General features: G+C 45.3%; 1 protein-coding gene and 1 pseudogene across 1 annotated transcript; one reads left to right on the top strand and one right to left on the bottom strand.

The window, feature by feature from the left end:
- The first annotated feature begins 1621 nt into the window (after positions 1-1621).
- LOC119272437 lies at positions 1622-2592 on the top strand (annotated as a pseudogene).
- A 1362-nt stretch (positions 2593-3954) lies between these two features.
- LOC119268642 (60S ribosomal protein L18a) lies at positions 3955-5654 on the bottom strand. Its single transcript, XM_037550312.1, has 4 exons — positions 5521-5654; positions 5302-5417; positions 5150-5213; positions 3955-4491 (listed from the first exon to the last, which is right to left on the bottom strand). Exons 1-4 carry the CDS (start codon positions 5533-5535, stop codon positions 4150-4152), a joined length of 537 nt encoding a protein of 178 aa, XP_037406209.1. The 5' UTR covers positions 5536-5654; the 3' UTR covers positions 3955-4149.
- Between the last annotated feature and the right edge of the window lie 13241 nt (positions 5655-18895).

Here is an 18895-nt window from a genome sequence, read left to right as displayed (position 1 = left end):
TAGTTATTGAAGATAAGACTAAGAGATGATCCATTGTAGACATTTTTTTTGTCATCTCTAAAAAAACATGCAAAATTTAAGACAAGACTATCTTATCAACTATTGTACATGCCCTTAGTTCTTTGTTTGGGTCGTCTCTTACGCACTTGCCACGCTTCGCTCATCGCCTTCTACGCGGACTACTTGCTTCTCCCGTCCCGCTCCGAGCACGTTGGTCACGAGACCAAACACCAAGAGCACATGACTTAATGTTGGGAGCATCACGGAGGTTGGGCATGATGCGCTCGTCGGCGTTCAAGCTGAATGTTGGGAGTACCACATCTCTTCGCATGGAAAGCCAAGCAGCGGCCAAGCTCAATGGTCGCCGGCGTTCTCTGCCACGACCAAGCCGGACGAGGCGTTGTTGGCCGTATCCTCTGGTGGAGCTCACCACGATGAGGAATCAACTTTGTTCTCTTGCCGCGCCTCGTCCCTCATCCATGCCTCCAAGCTCGACGTCGTTGCCGACGTCCATGAACTGGAAGGAGGCTGTGCCGGTGCGCGTGTCCGCCGTACTCGGAGAGTAGCGCATCATGGGGCGTTTGGTTCAGGCACGGGGAACTGCAACGCGCTCCAGTCCTCCAGCTCTCGGTACACCACAATATCAAAGGAACACAACGCGGTGGAGCGGCGACGGTGTCGCGCCGTGCGTAAGGCGGCAGAGCAACGCCGGTGCTTGAACTGTGTCACTGGCGATCACCATGCCCAGCAGCCACCATCGTGGACTACGTGCATGCACAGAAACAGATAACCACGCAGCGGAGCAGCGATGGTGCTGGAACTGCGTCACCCGCGATCAATCCGGCCACCGTCGTGGACTCCTCAACATCTTAGGCCTCGTCACGGGCTCACGGCAAGCCTCACGGTCTTGCCTAGGATAACCCCCTGTCGCCAGGAGCAAGTGAGGTGCTAGAGCTACCGCAGTGGCGAGACCGGCTCGGCGGCCGCCGACCCAGCCGCAGACTTTGAGCGCACGGATGACGAAGCATGTCTGGCGTCCGGCGTCCGCGTCGACCCGCCGGATGCACCATCGTCTTCGCTACAACTCACTGGAATGGCGAATCTGAGGACAACGATACCCAGGATATGTTAATCCCGTTTTTGCAAAAACGACTAATAGTCGTTTTCCCGTAAACTCAAAATCCTGGGTTTTGGAGAACCAGGTTTTCTATATCCACGGGTTTGTTAGATGATCCAAACAAGATTTTATTCTGTTAGAGCCGTTTCCTTGTTTATAGAGAACCGGTTTTGTATATTTCCCTTATCCAAACAACCCCTCAACATGGGGAGTCCTTAGTTCCTTACTGAGCCAGGTAAGGGTAGGGGTCTAACACCGCCTTCCGATGCCGAAGGAACCGACACGCGCTATTACGTGTTCTTTCCTTCGACCGGGACGAGGAATCCGAGCGCCAGCCTTGTACCCCGCCAGTCCGATAACGACTCCAAACTTGCCTCTTCACTAGTAGACATGGCAAGTGCATGGGACGCGACCTTCTCCCCAAGATCGATCGATCGATATACAGTTCCCTCCTCGGCTCGATCAGCTCGTTCTCCGTCCATCTTCTTCTCCCCTCCGTTCTCGATGGCCGTCGTTTGTGCCCAAGCCGTCGACTCTTGGCCCATCTGGAACCTCCAAGGCTACGGGGTCGAGGACTGCGAGGAGACGCCCATCTGGGAACTCGACGACTGCGAGGAGACGGCCGAGCTCGGCTCCGGGAGCTTCGGCACAGTCACCAAGGCGTGGTCCTACAAGACCGGCGAGAGCGTCGCCATCAAGACCCTCGGCTCGAGCAGCCATGACGCGGTCCGGCGGGAGGCCGACCTCCTCAGGGCGTGCCATGGCCACCTCAACATCGTCCAGCTGCGGGACATGTCCTTCGACCGCAACGCCGACATGCTCTCCCTCGTCATGGAGTACGTCGGGCCGAGCCTCCACGACGTCCTCCACCGCGCCCGCCGCGGCTGCCCGTTCCAGGAGGACGTCGTGCGCTTCCTCATGCGGCAGCTTCTGAGCGGCGCCGACCACATGCACCGGCTGTGCCACGTCGTCCACCGGGACATCAAGCCCGAGAACGTCCTCGTCGGCGACGGCGTCAAGATATGCGACTTCGGGCTCGCCATGTCCATGTCCCAGGCCCCGCCGTACGGCCACCGTGGCACCCGCAGCTACATGGCGCCGGAGATCCTCCTGGGGAAGCCCGACTACGACGCCACCGTGGACGCCTGGTCGCTGGGCTGCGTCATGGCCGAGCTCCTCCTAGGCGAGCGGCTCTTTGGCCGCGCGGCGGACGACGCCGACCAGCTCCTCAGGATCTTCTACGTACTAGGCGTGCCGGACCAGATCTCCTGGCCGTCCTACAACTCCATGCCGCTGGCCGGCGAGCTGGTGGCGCCGCCGAGCATCCCCCACCGCAACAGGCTGCGCGAGGTGTTTCCAGAGGACTGCCTGTCCAGACAAGTTTCCAAGTATTGAGCGGCCTCCTCTCCTGCGACGCAGGCAAGAGGCTGTCGGCGGCTGACGCCCTCGAGCTTCCATGGTTCACCACCAACTAGACAGGACGACGCTCCGGAAACTCTGATTTGATAGCGTGCACACAACGTTCTTGTGTCCACATACAATGTAATGTAAGGTTCGACTGCAATATTTCTGCAGTTCTGCTGTCTGAGTTTAGTTGTAAGGAAATTGTCGACTTACGTTCAGACAAAAAACCTGTGCTCGTTACTTCAGTAGTACTCCCTCCGTCCTTTAAAGAGTGTACTTCTAACTTTGTTGGAGGGTCAAACTATCTCAATGTTTGACCGAGTTTGTGCAAAAATATATCAATGTTTATGAAACCAAATAGGTATATGATGAAAATATATTTTATCATGAATCTAATGCTACTAATTTGATGGCATAAATATTGGTGCATTATTGTATAAATACGGTCAAACATAAAAATGTTTTGACTTTCCAACTTAGTTGAAAGTACACTCTTCAAAGGACGGAGGGAGTACATCAATACGAAGTGCGACCATGTTGGTACAATTGAATGATTTTGTATCCACAAGCCGGAGTTGCGTGCACGGGAGCTGAAGTTCGTGTGGGTTCCAGACTTCATTTTTCAGAAGAACTGGGAGGCTTCATTGCAACCAACCAAGTCACAGAATCCAAATTTGGTTTCGGCTTTGCTATTCATCGGTTGTCTGAAATTGAAATTTGGTTCCATCGATTTTGCATGAAACCCCGAGGTCGAAGACAGGTAAATTTCAATTCTCTCGTGAATCGAGTGACAACAACAAAAAAAAGAACAGGCAACTGACAAATAAGCATCTTCAGACTCCATCAACATTCCAGGTGTGGCCGGCGATGCCGGTGTTATTTTTCTTCATCAAGTTTGTAATAGCTCGTAGAGTGCATCTTTTTGGAAGTTGGTCTGATTGTTTTTAAATTTACCAATTCCACGTACTAGTTGTTTTTAGGCAAACGAAGCTTAGGACCGTTATTAGGACCAAACAGATCAGATCAGAACACCCCGCTGCAAGTTCAATAAATCCTGAACACCCAGCGAACTCAGAATCACAAGTCCTGAGGAAAAGAGGTCACTCTGAAATGTTCACCTTCAATGTAGAAATGTTCTTCTACATTGTTGAAAGTTCAACTTTAATTAAAGGCATACAAGACATTGTTGAAAGTTCATCTTCAATTAAAGGTTCACAAAATTAACTGTAGTGAAAAATTAGCTGAAAGCCGGAGAGAACAAAAATCAAGGAAAAAGGAGAAACAGAGCGGTAAAGATGGAAGAGTTACAGTTAAGCGCTGTTACCATAGTGACATGATTTTATTTCAATATCAAGTTAAGCACTGTTACCAGTGACATGATTTTATTTCAAAATCAGCATGGGCGATCGTAAGAGAAACTAGACACGAAAACAGAACAGACTTCAAACAGATATCTATATCAGGTACCAATAGATTGTATGCAGATTACTGATAAGAACACAATCAGAAGGTCCACCAACCATGTCTTTAACCGATAAATAAGCAACAAAACGCTTGTCTTCATGCATCAGAAGATCCAACATACGAAGAAAACATTTCAACTCTTAACAGCATCCACCACAGCCCAATCACATGAACAAGTTCGGCCTCGTTGCCTTGTAGGTGGTCTTCAGCTTCCTGGTTGGTGGCCTGACCTTTTGGTACACAAGGGGGAACTTGATCTTGGAGTTGTGGAACTGCTTGGTGTTGTCTCTCTTGCATAGCTTGAAGTTGACAGTGGCGGTCTTGATGATCTGAATGCAGGGGGATCTCACACGGTGGCGAGAGGCCATCTCAGTGTACATCTGCTCCACGGCACCATTTAGTGTGGTGTCACGGTACTCCTTGTACATGTTGTGGTAGCCAGTCCTGCTCTGGTAACGCAGCCAAATGCCATAGTTCTTGATCGTGGTTGGGTTCTTCTCAAAGATCTGACAAAAAAAGAGTAATTCAGTGCATAAATAACAATCACATGCCATAATTGAGTAAAAAAGAATCAGTGAAAAAATCAGGTTCCAATTGGTTCCCAAACAAAGAAACTATGGATTAACACCAGTCAACCACAACATACACATAACACAATTAGAAAAAGGAAAAATCACAAATCAGAAAGTATACGTGACCGCATAATAGACAGCTCATATGGGTCCCTTCAGATGAAACGGGATGTGGCAAAAAGAACTCACAGAACTTTTGCGGTACAAGTCCTTGTAGTGAATACAAATTATATTATGCAAAACAGAGCCTTCGCACATCAGAATGAAGTATCAGAAGTAATTTACGCATAGATAATGTAAATACAACTACAGATGCATATTTTCGCAAGAAAATCGCATACATAGTGATCACAACAAGATGGAAGGGGCATCACTGCATATTCAAACACAACTAGAATGATTTTATGTTGCATTCCGACTAATAACGCCACAGAGAGTACAGATAAAACTACCGATGCAGTTGTAAGAGTGGGTCGATAAAAGGGGCTAATTAAGCCGCTCTCGGTTGGTAATTGTAATGTACAGGAAAGAACCAGAAGGTGGGACATAATCCATGCTCATGGCAAAACATAAGACGAGAAAGGCCCAATACCTCGTTGATGGCGAGCATCTGGCCGTTGCTCTTCTTCACCTTCTTCAGCTTCCTCAGGAAATACCTGCACAGACGCGACAACAGCATCAGAAATACCGAATCGAAAACGAACAGATCCTTCAGATGTCGCGAGGCGACGGGGAGGAGCTCACCAGAACTTGCTCTTGGCGCGGACCTCATTGGTGGCCCAGAGCTTCATGCGGTAGATCTTCGGCTGCTCATCGCCGGGCGTCGGCAGCGCACGACCCACCACCTGGTACTGATGGAACTGCACACGCACGGACGCGTTGAGACGAATCAGAAACACGGATCAAGGGCGGACACGGAGGCGTCGAGGATAGCTACGGCCGGGAGGCGGCAGTGGAACTTACCCTGAAGGCCACCATTTCCGCGAGCTCTGTGAAGCCCCTAGCCTAACCTAACCTAAGGAGATGGGGAGAGCAGGAGGCGGCGGGCGAAGGAGGCGTCCGTGAGAGGGAGAGAAGCGTTTATAGGTGGCGAGCTTGGCTGTAAACCCTAATGGGCTTTCTCCGTGTCGTGGGCCTATTTTTTTTAGCTTGTGGGTCTACTGTTCCGCTCTTTATCATAGATCCCCTGCCATTGGCCCAATGTGTTAACGCGGGACTTCACATACAAGAACGTGTATGTCTCAGAAATAAAACATACAAGAAAGTGTTAACAATACAGAGATACGTGTTTCTCCACACACACACACAAAAAAAATACGTGCTACTAAAAAAACAAAGAGATACTGCTAAAAAAAGATTATTCTCCAAAAAAAAGATAACTCTCAAGAAAGATATTTATTTTCTGAAAAAGTGACATTTCTTTTTCTAAGAGAAGACAAAAGTTGTTTCTTAAATAAAAACAAACAAACAATTTTTTGCTAAAAATAAAGAGATAATATTACTAAAGACAAATTAAAGATAAAAAAATATTATTATTGTGCTCTCTTTTTTAGAATACCTTCAAGATAAAAAATAATTATTTTGTGCTCTTTTTTTAGAACACCTTGTTGAGTTCCAGTGCTACTTTACCTCACTCAAATTTAAGGGTTACGACCCAGGGTGCACGACATCAGCTGCGTGTGTCACTTCGACCATTATTACGTCATGCATCATCATGTGCATACATGGCGCTGCCACGAGGGGCATCAGACGTCTGCATGCCCATTGTGCGGGAAGGCGTCGGGCAGAACGTGTGCTCGATAAGATTACTTAATAGACTTATCTCCGCTATCTTATTTATCTTAACATGCAAAATATTCGTATTAGCAACCATGCCATCTCAGAAAAAAATGTGCACCCCGGCATTCCTTATGACCTCATGAAGCTACATCACCTTCTCACGTCATTACTTTTTTCAGAACTCGTCTAGCACAGTGAGTCCCTATCATCTTCACCACCACTCCTTAGAGCTTCCCCTGCAGGTCATCTCCATCACATCCGGTTGGGAAACAAATTATGTGGAGACGTACTCCACGCACACTCCTGTGCATACCTGATGTGATTTGTCTTCACGTGCCCGAGCTCAGCATCCGATGGCACCCTATCATGATCAGGCGCTGCGGGCGGTCACTGCTCGGATCGTGTGCAACACGTCCTTCTGGCTCAGCTCCAATCACTCATCTCCATTTGATTGTGCGTGATCCCTATACGACCGGGACTGAAAAGACAGGTCATGGCCAAGTGATAAAGGTAAATCAGACAGATCTCCGGGTGGGGGATCCCAAGCTAAGTGTCTAGGTACGATGGTAACGGGTGAAAAGGCATTTCCAGCCTTAAGTGTTTTGGTGTTGATGACAATGCAATTTACGAACTAACGATGTGCCTAATCTACACATGTATACTCTATAGGGCACAACACGGTTGGGCACCCCTCCGGATGGAAAGAGCAAAGACAACATTTCCAACGCTTTTATTTCTTCGGTCGTAGGAAATATGTACTATTAAGAGGGGGGTCCGCATTAGAAGATATTGGGTGAATCAAACACATACACATCTACGTATTGCACCGACATATATCCTTCCAATTTGAGGAGAGAGCCTCTCATCTAACCCATGCAGAGAAACCTGCCCAGAGCAGTTGTACTGCAGGTAGCAGCGGTTGTACCGCCCCCTATGTGGAGTGGCCTCTGCTACTACCACCCAGACGATTGTACCGCGTGCAGAGGTGGTTGTACTACTTAGTTTACTAGAGGTTCAACCGCACGTTGCACTAGGGTGTGATACCCAAGTGGTTGCTACCCGATTGTTCAAGAAGTCACTTTGCTACCGATACAACCAGGTCAAGGCCGGTTGTACCACTCGGGACTTAGCAAACCCCAGACATTGTCTTGGGTGATTATACTAGTGTTAGTACCGCTCAAACCACCGCGATAGGGATGAATCCTTCGGGTTGTGAGCGACACAAGGGTAGTGGCACAACGGTTGTTCCGCGGAATACTCGTTCTCCGGTACAACTGGGCATGTAAGTGTTGGGGAACGCAGTAATTTCAAAAAAAATCCTACGCACACGCAAGATCTACCATGGTGATGCATATCAACGAGAGGGGAAGAGTGTTGTCCATGTACCCTCGTAGACCGTAAGCGGAAGCGTTATGACAACGCGGTTGATGTAGTCGTACGTCTTCATGATCCGACCGATCCTAATACCGAAAGTACGGCACCTCCGCAATCTGCACACGTTCGGTTCGGTAACGTCACATGAACTCTCGATCTAGCTGACTGTTGAGGGAGAGCTTCGTCAGCACGACAACGTGATGACGGTGATGATGAAGCTACCGGCGCAGGGCTTCGCCTAAGCACTACGACGATATGACCGAGGTGGATTATGGTGGAGGGGGGCACTGCACATGGCTAAGGGATCAATGATCAACTTGTGTGTTCTAGGGTGCCCCCTTGACCCCGTATATAAAAAGAGCAAGGGGGAGGCCGGTTGGCCCTTGGTGACACGCAAGGAGGGGAGGAGTCCTCCTCCTAGTAGGAGTAGGACTCCCCTTTCCTAGTCCTACTAGGAGGAGGAAGGGGAAAGGAAGGAGAGGGAGAGAAGAGAAGGAAAGGGGGGCGCCGCCCCCCTTCCCTAGTCCAATTCGGACTAGAGGGGAGGGGGCGCGCAGCCCTGCCTTGGCCGGCCCTCTCTCTCTCCACTAAGGCCCATGTTGGCCCATTAGATCCCCCAGGGGTTCCCATAACCCCCCGGCACTCCGATAATTATCCGGTGACCCCCGGAACTCATCCGGTGTCCGAATATAGTCATCCAATATATCAATCTTTATGTCTCGACCATTTCGAGACTCTTCGTCATGTCCGTGATCATATCCGGGACTCTGAACTATCTTCGGTACATCAAAATACATAAACACATAATTCCGATTGTCACCGAACGTTAAGCGTGCGGACCCTACGGGTTCGAGAACTATGTAGACATGACCGAGACACGTCTCTGGTCAATAACCAATAGCGGAACCTGGATGTTCATATTGGCTCCCACATATTCTACGAAGATCTTTATTGGTCAAACCGCATAACGATATACGTTGTTCCCTTTGTCATCGGTATGTTACTTGTCCGAGATTTGATCGTCGGTATCTCAATACCAAGTTCAATCTCGTTACCAGCAAGTCTGTTTACTCGTTCCGTAATGCGTCATCCAGTAACTAACTCATTAGTCACTTTGCTTGCAAGGCTTATAGTGATGTGCATTACTGAGAGGACCCAGAGATACCTCTCTGATACTCGGAGTGACAAATCCTAATCTCGATCTATGCCAACTCAACAAACACCATCTGAGACACCTGTAGAGCATCTTTATAGTCACCCAGTTACGTTGTGACGTTTGATAGCACACTAAGTGTTCCTCCGGTATTCGGCAATTGCATGATCTCATAGTCATAGGAACATGTATAAGTTATGGAGAAAGCAATAGCAATAAATTAAACGATTGTCGTGCTAAGCTAACGGATGGGTCAAGTCAATCACATCATTCTCTAATGACGTTATCCCGTTAATCAAATGAAAACTCATGTCTATGGTTAGGAAACATAACCATCATTGATTCAACGAGCTAGTCTAGTAGAGGCATACTAGTGACACTCTGTTTATCTACGTATTCACACATGTATTAAGTTTTCGGTTAATACAATTCTAGCATGAATAATAAACATTTATCATGATATAAGGAAATATAAATAACAACTTTATTATTTCCTTCAATCTCCCACTTACACTAGAGTCAATAATCTAGATACATTGTAATGATCATGTTTTGCTCATGAGAGAGGCTTAGTCAACGGGTCTGCAACATTCAGATCCGTATGTATATTGCAAATCTCTATGTCTCCCTCCTTGGCTTGATCGCGGATGGAATTGAAGTGTCTCTTGATGTGCTTGGTTCTTTTGTGAAATCTTGATTCCTTTGCCAAGGAAATTGCACCAGTGTTGTCACAAAAGATTTTCATTGGACCCGATGCACTAGGTATGACACCTAGATCGAATATGAACTCCTTCATCCAGACTCCTTCATTTGTTGCTTCTGAAGCAGCTATGTACTCCGCTTCACACGTAGATCCCGCCATGTCGCTCTGTTTGGAACTGCACCAACTAACAGCTGTTGGGGACGCAGTAATTTCAAAAAAAAATCCTACACACACGCAAGATCATGGTGATGCATAGCAACGAGAGGGAAGAGTGTTGTCCACGTACCCTCGTAGACCAGAAGCATTATGACAACGTGGTTGATGTAGTCGTACGTCTTCACGATCGACCGATCCTAGCACCGAAGGTACGCCACCTCCGCGAATTGCACACGTTCGGCTTGGTGACGTCCCACGAACTCACGATCCTGCAGAGTGTCGAAGGAGAGTTTCATCAGCATGACGGCGTGATGACGGTGATGATGATACTACTAGAACAGGGCTTCGCCTAAGCACCGCTACGATATGACCGAGGTGGATTATGGTGGAGGGTGGCACCGCACACGGCTAAGAGATCAATGATCAACTCGAGTGTCTATGGGGTGCCCCCCTTCCCGTATATAAAGGAGTGGAGGAGGGAGTGGGCCGACCCTCCTATGGCGCGCCCCATGGGGAGTCCTACTCCCACTGGGAGTAGGATTCCCCCCTTTCCATGTAGTAAGAGTAGGAGAAGGAAGGAGGAAAGAGGGAGAAGGAAAAGGGGGGCGCCCCCCTTCCTAGTCCAATTCAGAGCAGAGGGGGAGGGGCGCGCGGCTTGCCCTGGCAGCCTCTCCTCTCTTTCCACTAAGGCCCATAAGGCCCATTAAACTCCCCAGGGGGTTCCGGTAACCCCCTGGTACTCCGGTATATGCTTGAACTTCACTCGGAACCCTTCCGATGTCCAAACATAGTCATCCAATATATCGATCTTTACGTCTCGACCATTTCTAGACTCCTCGTCATGTCCGTGATCAAATATGGGACTCCGAACTACCTTAGGTACATCAAAACACATAAACTCATAATACCGATCGTCACTGTACGTTAAGCGTGCGGACCCTACGGGTTCGAGAACTATGTAGACATGACCGAGACATGTCTCTGGTCAATAACCAATAGCGGAACCTGCATGCTCATATTGGTTCCTACATATTCGACGAAGATCTTTAGCGGTCAAACCGCATAACGATATACGTTGTTCCCTTTGTCATCGGTATGTTACTTGCCCGAGATTCGATCGTCGGTATCTCAATACCTAGTTCAATCTCGTTACCGACAAGTCTCTTTACTCGTTCCGTAATGCTACATCCCGTAACTAACTCATTAGCTACATTGCTTGCAAGGCTTTTTTTTGAACAACACAAGGGCGCTAAAGGCGCCATTCATTCAAAATAACATCAATTTACATGATTAATGGCATACCCCTGCTGTAATACATCTGCAATAATTTGCTCCAGGGAACAATGCCATTGCTGATATTCAAACGTACTACATTTAATTACAGCCTTTTGATTTGGATGAAATTCCTGCGAATAGGCTAGCTTTGCTGCTTCATGAGCCTTAGTGTTGTGATTTCTACTGACATGAAATACCTGAACATTACTAGAGGTTGTGAGTGCACAAAAATCTGTTAGAAGACCTCTGATAATCCAATGTCCGGGCTGCAAGTTAGGTTCCCTTGCTGCTGCCGCCTTGGCCAATGTGAGATTATCTGTTAAAATGGCTGCTTCCTGTATTCCCGACCTGTTTAAAATTATAGCTGCTAATTTGATAGCTAGAGCTTCAGCATGAATTGCCGATTGAGCATTCATGGCCGTTGCTGCAATCTTGACATGCCATCTTGATTGTCCTTCTTGCACCTGCATGTAAATCCCTAGACCTGCTTTCCCTGTTCCTGTTGTGTTTGCTTGCTTCTGTTCATTCCACGCCACATCTATGAAGACCTTAATTGGTGTTGAGAGCTCAGTGTTGTCAATTGTACTTCCTTGGGTGTGCTTCCTATCTCCCTGTTCGTATTTTCTTTCTCCTCCAGAAGCTACTGTTTCCTATACAATTATATTTTGTTCCAAAGACATACTATTTTTTATAGCTTGAGCAGCAGAAAAGACATGTGTTGGACAGGCATCTTTCTTCTGGAAAAGTTTTTCATTTCTAAATTTCCAAAGGCACCACATAAAGGTGAAAATATTGCTTAAAGTGGCGTGTGGATGATTAGAATTAGCTAAGTTTAAGATGATGTTAACTAAAGAATCTGAGTTCTGGCTCAACATGTCAGATTTAATATACCATGGTTTTGCAAACCAAGCTGCTCTAGCAAAAGCACAGTCAAAAAAGATGTGCAAATCATCCTCCTCTAAACCACATCTATCACAAAGCTTACTAATGTGTTTTGAATACTTACCTGCTCTTTTTCCTGTAGGTAGAGCTTTCCTAAGTAGCCTCCATGCAAAAGTTTGTATCCTTGGAGCTATTTCTCTTTCCTTCCAAACTTGTTTTAAGAGTTCTTTTGTGTTATTGGATAAAGTTCTGGGTCTTGGCTCTCCTTCTTCTTGCATGGCCTGCAGACAAGTTTTGTATGCACTTTTTGTAGTGAATTTCCCTGTTGGAGTGGGCCTCCAACATAATAGGTCTTCACCTTCCTCCTGAATGATTGGTACCTGTTTAATAGTGTTTGCTATATCAGGATCAAACAGAGTATCTGTGAGGTTAGTATTCCACAACTTGCAAGGCTTATAGTGATGTATATTACCGAGAGGGTCCAGAGATACCTCTCCGACAATCGGAGTGACAAATCCCAATCTTGATCCATGCCAACTCAACAAACACCATCGGGGACACCTGTAGAGCACCTTTATAATCACCCAGTTACGTTGTGACGTTTGGTAGCACACAAAGTGTTCCTCCGGTATTCGGGAGTTGCATGATCTCATAGTCATAGGAAGATGTATAGTTATGGAGAAAGCAATAGCAACAAACTAAACGATCATCGTGCTAAGCTAACGGATGGGTCAAGTCAATCACATCATTCTCTAATGATGTGATCCCGTTAATCAAATGACAACTCATGTCTATGGTTAGGAAACATAACCATCATTGATTCAATGAGCTAGTCAAGTAGAGGCAAACTAGTGGCACTCTGTTTGTCTGTGTATTCACACATGTACCAAGTTTCTGGTTAATACAATTCTAGCATTAATAATAAAAATTTATCATGATATAAGGAAATATAAATAACAACTTTATTATTGCCTCTAGGGCATATTTCCTTTAGTCTCCCACTTGCACTAGAGTCAATAATCTAGTTCACATCGTCATGTGATTTAACACGAATAGTTCACATCTTTATGTGATTAGTTCACATCTCCATGTGACTAACACCCAAAGGGTTTACTAGTGTCGATAATCTAGTTCACATCGCTATTTGATTAACACCCAAAGAGTGATCATGTATTGCTTGTGAGAGAAATTTAGTCAACGGGTCTGCCACATTCAGAGCCGTATGTGTTTTGCACATTTTCTATGTCTACAATGCTTTGCACAGAGCTACTCTAGCTAATTGCTCCCACTTTCAATATGTATCTAGATCGAGACTTAGAGTCCTCCAGATCGGTGTCAAAGCTTGCATCGACGTAACTATTTACGAAGAACTCTTTGTCACCTCCATAATCGAGAAACATTTCTTTATTCCACTAAGGATAATTTTTTACCGTTGTCCAGTGATCCACTCCTGGATCACTATTCTACCCTCTTGCTAAACTTATGGTGAGGTACACAATAGGTCTGGTACACAACATAGCATATTTTATAGAACCTATGACTGAGGCATAGGGAATGACTTTTCATTCTCTTTCTATTTTCTGTCGTGGTCGGGTTTTGAGTCTTTACTCAACTTCACACCTTGCAACACAGGCAAAATCTTGTCAAGGTATGTACTTATTGAAAATATATCAAGCGTCTTGATCTATCTCTATAGATCTTGACGCTCAATATGTAAGTAGCTTCACCAAGGTCTTTCTTTGAAAAACTCCTTTCAAACACTCATTTATGCTTTCCAGAAAATTCTACATTATTTCCGATCAACAATATGTCATTCACATATACTTATCAGAAATGATGTAGTGCTCCCACTCACTTTCTCGTAAATATAGGCTTCACCGCAAGTCTGTATAAAACCATATGCTTTGATAACTTTATCAAAGCATATATTCCAACTCCGAGATGCTTACACTAGTCCATAGATGGATCGCTGGAGCTTGCTCACTTTGTTAGTACCTTTAGGATTGACAAAACCTCCTGGTTGCATCATATACAACTCTTCTTTAAGAAATCCATTAAGGAATGTAGTTTTGACATCCATTTGCCAAATTTCATAATCATAAAATGCGGCAACTGCTAACATGATTCAGAGAGACTTTTAAGCATCGATACGAGTGAGAAAATCTCATTGTAGTCAACACCTTGATCTTGTCGAAAACGTTTTGCGACAATTCGAGCTTTGTAGATAGTAACAGTACTATCATCGTCTGTCTTCCTCTTGAAGATCCATTTATTCTCAATGACTCGCCAATCATCGGGAAAGTCAATCAAAGTCCATACTTTGTTCTCATACATGGATCCCATCTCAGATTTCATGGCCTCAAGCCATTTTGCGGAATCTGGGCTCATCGTCGCTTCCTCATAGTTCGTAGGTTCGTCATGGTCTAGTAACATGACTTCCAGAACAGGATTGCCATACCACTCTGGTGCGGACCGTACTCTAGTTGGCCTACGAGGTTCGGTAGTAACTTGATCTAAAGTTTCATGATCATCATCATTAGCTTCCTCACTAATTGGTGTAGGAATCACTGGAACTGATTCCTGTGATGAACTACTTTCCAATTCGGGAGAAGGTACGATTACCTCATCAAGTTCTACTTTCCTCCCACTCACTTCTTTCAAGAGAAACTCCTTCTCTAGAAAAGATCCATTCTTAGCAACTAATATCTTGCCTTCGGATCTGTGATAGAAGGTATACCCAATAGTTACTTTTCGGTATCCTATAAAGACGCACTTCTCCGATTCGGGTTTGAGCTTATCAGAATGAAACTTTTTCACATAAGCATCACAACCCCAAACTTTAAGAAATGACAGATTAGGTTTCTTGCTAAACCAAAGTTCATACGGTGTCATCTCAATGGATTTAGATGGTGCCCTATTTAATGTGAATGCAGCTATATCTAACCCATAACCCCAAAAGATAGTGGAAAATCGGTAAGAGACATCATAGATCGCACCATATCCTATAAAGTACTATTACAACGTTCGGAGACACCATTATGCTGTGGTGTTCCAGGTGGCGTGACTTGCGAAACTATTCCACATTGTTTCAAATGAAGACCAAACTCATAATTCAAATATTCGCCTCCGCGATCAGATCATAGAAACTTTATTTTCTTGTTACGATGATTTTCCACTTCACTCTGAAATTCTTTGAACTTTTCAAATGTTTCAGACTTATGTTTCATTAAGTAGATCTACCCATATCTGCTCGAATCATCTGTGAAGGTCAGAAAATAACGATACCCGTCGCGAGCCTCAACACTTATCAGATCGCATACATCAGTATGTATTATTTCCAATAAGTTAGTTGCTCGCTCCATTGTTCCGGAGAACGGAGTCTTAGTCATCTTGCCCATGAGGCATGGTTCACAAGCATCAAGTGATTCCAAAAGTCCATCAGCATGGAGTTTCCTTATGCGCTTTACACCAATATGACCTAAATGGCAGTGCCACAAATAGGTTGCACTATCATTATTAACTTTGCATCTTTTGGCTTCAATATTATGAATATGTGTATCAGTACGATTGAGATTCAATAAACCATTCACCTTGGGTGTATGACCACAGAAGGTTTTATTCATTTAAATAGAATAATAATTATACTTTGACTTAAATGAATAACCATATTGCAATAAACATGATCCAATCATATTATGCTCAACGCAAACACCAAATAACATTTATTTTAGGTTCAACACTAATCCCGAAGGTAAAGGGAGTGTGTGATGGTGATCTTATCAACCTTGGAATCACTTCCAACTCTCATCATCACCTCGCCCTTAACTAGTCTCTGTTTACTTTGCAACTCCCGTTTCGAGTTACTACTCTTAGCAACTGAACTAGTATCAAATACTGAGGGGTTGCTATAAACACTAGTAAAGTACACATCAATAACATGTATATCAAATATACTTTTGTTCACTTTGCCATCCTTCTCATCCGCCAAGTATCTAGGGCAGTTCCACTTCCAGTGACCATTTCCTTTGTAGTAGAAGCACTCAGTTCCAGGCTTGGGTCTAGCTTTGGGCTTCTTCATGGGAGCAGCAACTTGTTTGCTATTCTTCTTTGAAGTTCCTCTTTCTTTCCCTTTGCCCTTTTCTTGAAACTAGTGGTCTTGTTAACCATCAACACTTGATGTTATTTCTTGATTTCTACCTTCGTCGATTTCAGCATCGCGAAGAGCTTGGGAATTATTTTTGTCATCCCTTGCATATTATAGTTCATCACTAAGTTCTAGTAACTTGGTGATAGTGACTAGAGAACTTTGTCAATTACTATCTTATCTGGAAGATTAACTCCCACTTGATCCAAGCAATTGTAGTACCCAGACAATCTGAGCACATGCTCACTGGTTGAGCTATTCTCCTCCATCTTGTAGGCAAATTACTGTTAGAGGTCTCATACCTCTCGACACGGGCATGAGTATGAGATACCAATTTCAACTCTTAGAACATCTTATATGCTCCGTGGCATTAAAAACATTTTTGAAGTCCCGGTTCTAAGCCGTAAAGCATGGTGCACTAAACTATTAAGTAGTCATCATACCAAGCTTTGTCAAACGTTCATAATGCGTGCATCTTCTCCTACAATAGGTCTGTCACCTAGCGGTGCATCAAGGACATAATTTTTCTGTGCAGCAATGAGGATAAACCTCAGATCACGGACCTAGTCCACATCATTGCTACTATCATCTTTCAACTTCTATTTCTCTAGGAACATATCAAAATTAAACGGGAAGCTATATCGCAAGCTATTGATCTACAACATAGACATGCAATTACTATCAGGACTAAGTTCATGATAAATTAAAGTTCAATTAATCATATTACTTAAGAACTCCCACTTAGATAGACACCCCTCTAATCATCTAAGTGATCACGTGATCCATATCAACTAAACCATGTCCGATCATCACGTGAGATGGAGTAGTTTTCAATGGTGAACATCTCTATGTTGATCATATCTTCTATATGATTCACGCTCGACCTTTCGGTCTCCAGTGTTCCGAGGCCATATCTGCATATGCTAGGCTCGTTAAGTTTAACCCGAGTATTCTGCGTGTGCAAAACTGGCTTGCACCCATTGTATGTGAACGTAGAGATTATCACACCCGATCATCACGTGGTGTCTCAGCACGACGAACTGTCACAATGGTGCATACTCAGGGAGAACACTTGTACCTTGAAATTTAGTGAGAGATCATCTTATAATGCTACCGCCGTACTAAGCAAAATAAGAAGCATAAAAGATAAACACCACATGTAATCAAAATATGTGACATGCTATGTCCATCATCATTTTGTGTCTTTGATCTCCATCTCCAAATTACCGTCATGATCTCTATCGTCACCGGCATGACACCATGATCTCCATCATATTGATCTTTATCAATGTGTCGTCACATGGTCGTCTCGCCAACTATTGCTTTTGCAACTATTGCTATCGCATATCGATAAAGTAAAGCAATTACATGGTGCTTGCATCTTATGCAATAATGAGACAACCATAAGGCTACTGCCAGTTGCCGATAACTTCAGCAAAAACATGATCATCTCATACAACAACTTATATCTCATCACGTCTTGACCATATCACATCACAAACAAGCCCTGCAAAAACAAGTTAGACGTCCTCTACTTTGTTGTTGCAAGTTTTACGTGGCTGCTACGGGCTGAGCAAGAACCGTTCTTACCTACGCATTAAAAACCACAACGCGGTATAGTGATTGCTTTTTGATGTTCAGAAAGAACCCTGTTCATTGAATCTGATTCAACTAAAGCTGGAGAAACAGACACCCACTAGCCACCTGTGTGCGAAGCATGTCGGTAGAACCAGTCTCACGTAAGCGTGCGCGTAATGTCGGTCTGGGCTGCTTTATCCAACAATGCCGCTGAATCAAGAATCAACTAGTGACGGCAAGCAATATGTATATACCCACGCCCACAACTCCTTTGTGTTCTACTCGTGCATATAACATCTACGCATAAACATGGCTCGGAAGCCACTGTTGGAGAACACAGTAATTTCAAAAAAAATCCTATGCACACGCAAGATCATGGTGATGCATAACAATGAGAGGGAAGAGTGTTGTCCACGTACCCTCGTAGACCGTAAGCGGAAGCGTTATGACAACGCGGTTGATGTAGTCATACGTCTTCACGATCGACCGTTCCTAGCACCGAAGGTACGAAACCTCCGCGATCTGCACACGTTCGGCTCGGTGACGTCCCACGAACTCACGATCCAGCAGAGTGTCAAGGGAGAGTTTTGTCAGCACGACGGCGTGATGATGGTGATGATGATGCTACCAGAACAGGGCTTCGCCTAAGCACCGCTACAATATGACCGGGGTGGATTATGGTGGAGGGGGCACCGCACACGGCTAAGAGATCAATGATCAACTTGTGTGTCTATGGGGTGCCCCCTCCCCATATATAAAGGAGTGGAGGACACTACAAAAAAAAGGCACATCCGTGACATTTTGGGCCGAACGAATTTTTTCTGTCATACATATGACACTTCTATGACGATAATTGTGACAAAACCCGGTATCATCATAGATGTGGTGGGCTCCTACTTCTATGACAAAAAATCATGACAGAAAATGGGCTTTTCGTCCTGGGCGGGCCGGAAACGCAGCTGCATGACATTCTTTGGGCCGTCCATGACGAAAAAAACCGTGGTAGAAGCGAGGGGGAGGAAAATTTCGAGGAGTTCCCAGTTACGGTGGGAGGTCAGGGGGCCGAGCGATGCGCGTTTCTCTCGTACACGTACGCGCGTGTGTGCGAGGCGTTGGCTCTAACTGAACCCGAGCGATGCGTTGGGCTCTAACTGAACCCGAGCGATTGCACTGCAGGCTACGCGTTACTGAACCCGATCGATCGATCGATGGCTGTTAATTAAACCCGATCGAGCGATTCCTTCGCTACTGCTGCTAACTGAAGCTGGTCGATTGGATGAACAGTGAGCGTTGC

This window comes from Triticum dicoccoides, chromosome 3A, assembly GCF_002162155.2.
Source record: "Triticum dicoccoides isolate Atlit2015 ecotype Zavitan chromosome 3A, WEW_v2.0, whole genome shotgun sequence".
Taxonomy (NCBI): Eukaryota; Viridiplantae; Streptophyta; class Magnoliopsida; order Poales; family Poaceae; genus Triticum; species Triticum dicoccoides.
The sequence above is the reverse complement of the archived record's forward strand: the minus strand, read 5'-3'. Positions and strand labels throughout refer to the sequence as shown.